General features: G+C 71.5%; 1 protein-coding gene across 1 annotated transcript in view; it reads left to right on the forward strand.

Annotated features, from left to right (window-relative positions):
* LOC130587526 (C-Jun-amino-terminal kinase-interacting protein 2-like) overlaps positions 1-1528 on the forward strand; it is a 6699-nt gene that overhangs the window by 1571 nt on the left and 3600 nt on the right. Inside the window, exon 2 of the mRNA XM_057388505.1 lies at positions 535-601. Coding sequence (XP_057244488.1) covers positions 535-601 — 67 coding nt within the window. The remainder of the gene's footprint in view (positions 1-534; positions 602-1528) is intronic.

Raw genomic sequence — 1528 nt, forward strand, 5'->3', positions numbered from 1 at the left:
CGGGGTCACTGTCACCTCCCTCCAGTGGGGTCTGTGTCCCCTCCCCCGGGGGTCACTGTCACCTTCACCCAGTGGGGTCTGTGTCCCCTTCCTCCCGCGGGGTCTGTGTCCCCTCCTCGGGGATCGTTGTCCCCTCCCTGGGGGGTCTCGCTCCCCTCTCCCGGGGGTCACTGTCACCTCCTTCCAGTGGGGTCTGTGTCCCCTCCCCCGGGGGTCACTGTCACCTCCCTCCAATGGGGTCTGTGTTCTCTGTTCGGGGGTCACTGTCACCTCCCTCCAGTGGGGTCTGTGTCCCCTCCCCCGGGGATCGCTGTCACCTCCCTCCAGTGGGGTCTGTGTCCCCTCCCCCGGGGGTCACTGTCACCCTCACCCAGTGGGGTCTGTGTCCTCTGTCTGGGGGTCTCCGTCCCCTCCCCCGCGGGGTCTCTGTCCCCTTCCCCTGTGGTCGCTGTCACCTTCACCCGCGCGGGGTCTGTGTCCCCTCCTGGGGGTCGCTGTCACCTTTTCCCCTTCGGGGTCTGTGTCCCCTCCCAGGGAATCGCTGTCCCCTCCCCACCACGGGATCTGTGTCCCCTGTCCAGGGTCACTGTCACCTTCACCCGTAGGGTCTCTGTCCCCTCCCCTGGGTGTCTCTGTCCCCTTCCCCTGTGGTCGCTGTCACCTTCCCCCCCACAGGATCTGTGTCCCCTCCGGGGGGTCATTGTCACCTTCCCCTCCGCGGGGTCTCTGTCCCCTCTCGGGGTTCGTTGTCCCCTCCTCCCCACGGGATCTGTGTCCCCTCCCCGGGGTCTGTGTCCCCTCCCTCCGGGGGGTCGCTGTCACCTTTTTCCCCTCCCGGGGGTCTCTGTCCCCTCCCCTGTGGTCACTGTCCCCTCCCCGTGGGTCGCTGTCCCCTCCCCCGCGGGCTCCCTGTCCCTTGTGCCCACCGCGTCCCCCGTTTCCCACGGACCGGGGGGTGTCCCCCCGGGGTGTCCCCGCAGCGGTGGCGCCGCAGGGGTGTCCCCGTGTCCCCGCGCACGCGCCGCCGCCACCGCAGTGTGTGGGCAGGCGAGCGGAGCGGCCGCCGCCGTTGCCAGGGAACCGGGGGCTCTCGGCAATTTGGGGCCCCCCCCGCCCCAAACGGGGAGGGCCCCGAGCGCTGCCGGGCTGGGTGGGGGTTCTGGGGGGGCTCTGGGGGTGGCGGTCACCGCGAGGGGACACAGCCCGGCCCCGCCCGGGACAGCCCGGAACAGCCCGGGACAGGCCGGGGCCGGATCGGGGGGCGGGGGCACGGCCAACGCCCACCCGGTGGTCCCGAGGGTCCCGGGGGTCCCGGTCTGAGCCCAGCGCTGCTGCAGCACCGGCACTGGGGAAGGGGGGAGGGGGAGCCCCCGAATCCGCCTGGGTCTGACCCCTCGGTGGGTGCGGGGACAGGCGACATCCCGGCCCTCGGGCCCTGTGTCCCTGTCACCAGCACCCATCTGTGTCCCCCAAACACCCATCTCTATCCCCATCCCTGTCCCCCATCCCTGTCCCCTCCAGCAACCAT

The sequence above is a fragment of the Malurus melanocephalus genome, unplaced genomic scaffold, assembly GCF_030028575.1.
Source record: "Malurus melanocephalus ecotype Western Australia unplaced genomic scaffold, MMel_1.1 scaffold_2041, whole genome shotgun sequence".
NCBI classification, from domain to species: domain Eukaryota; kingdom Metazoa; phylum Chordata; class Aves; order Passeriformes; family Maluridae; genus Malurus; species Malurus melanocephalus.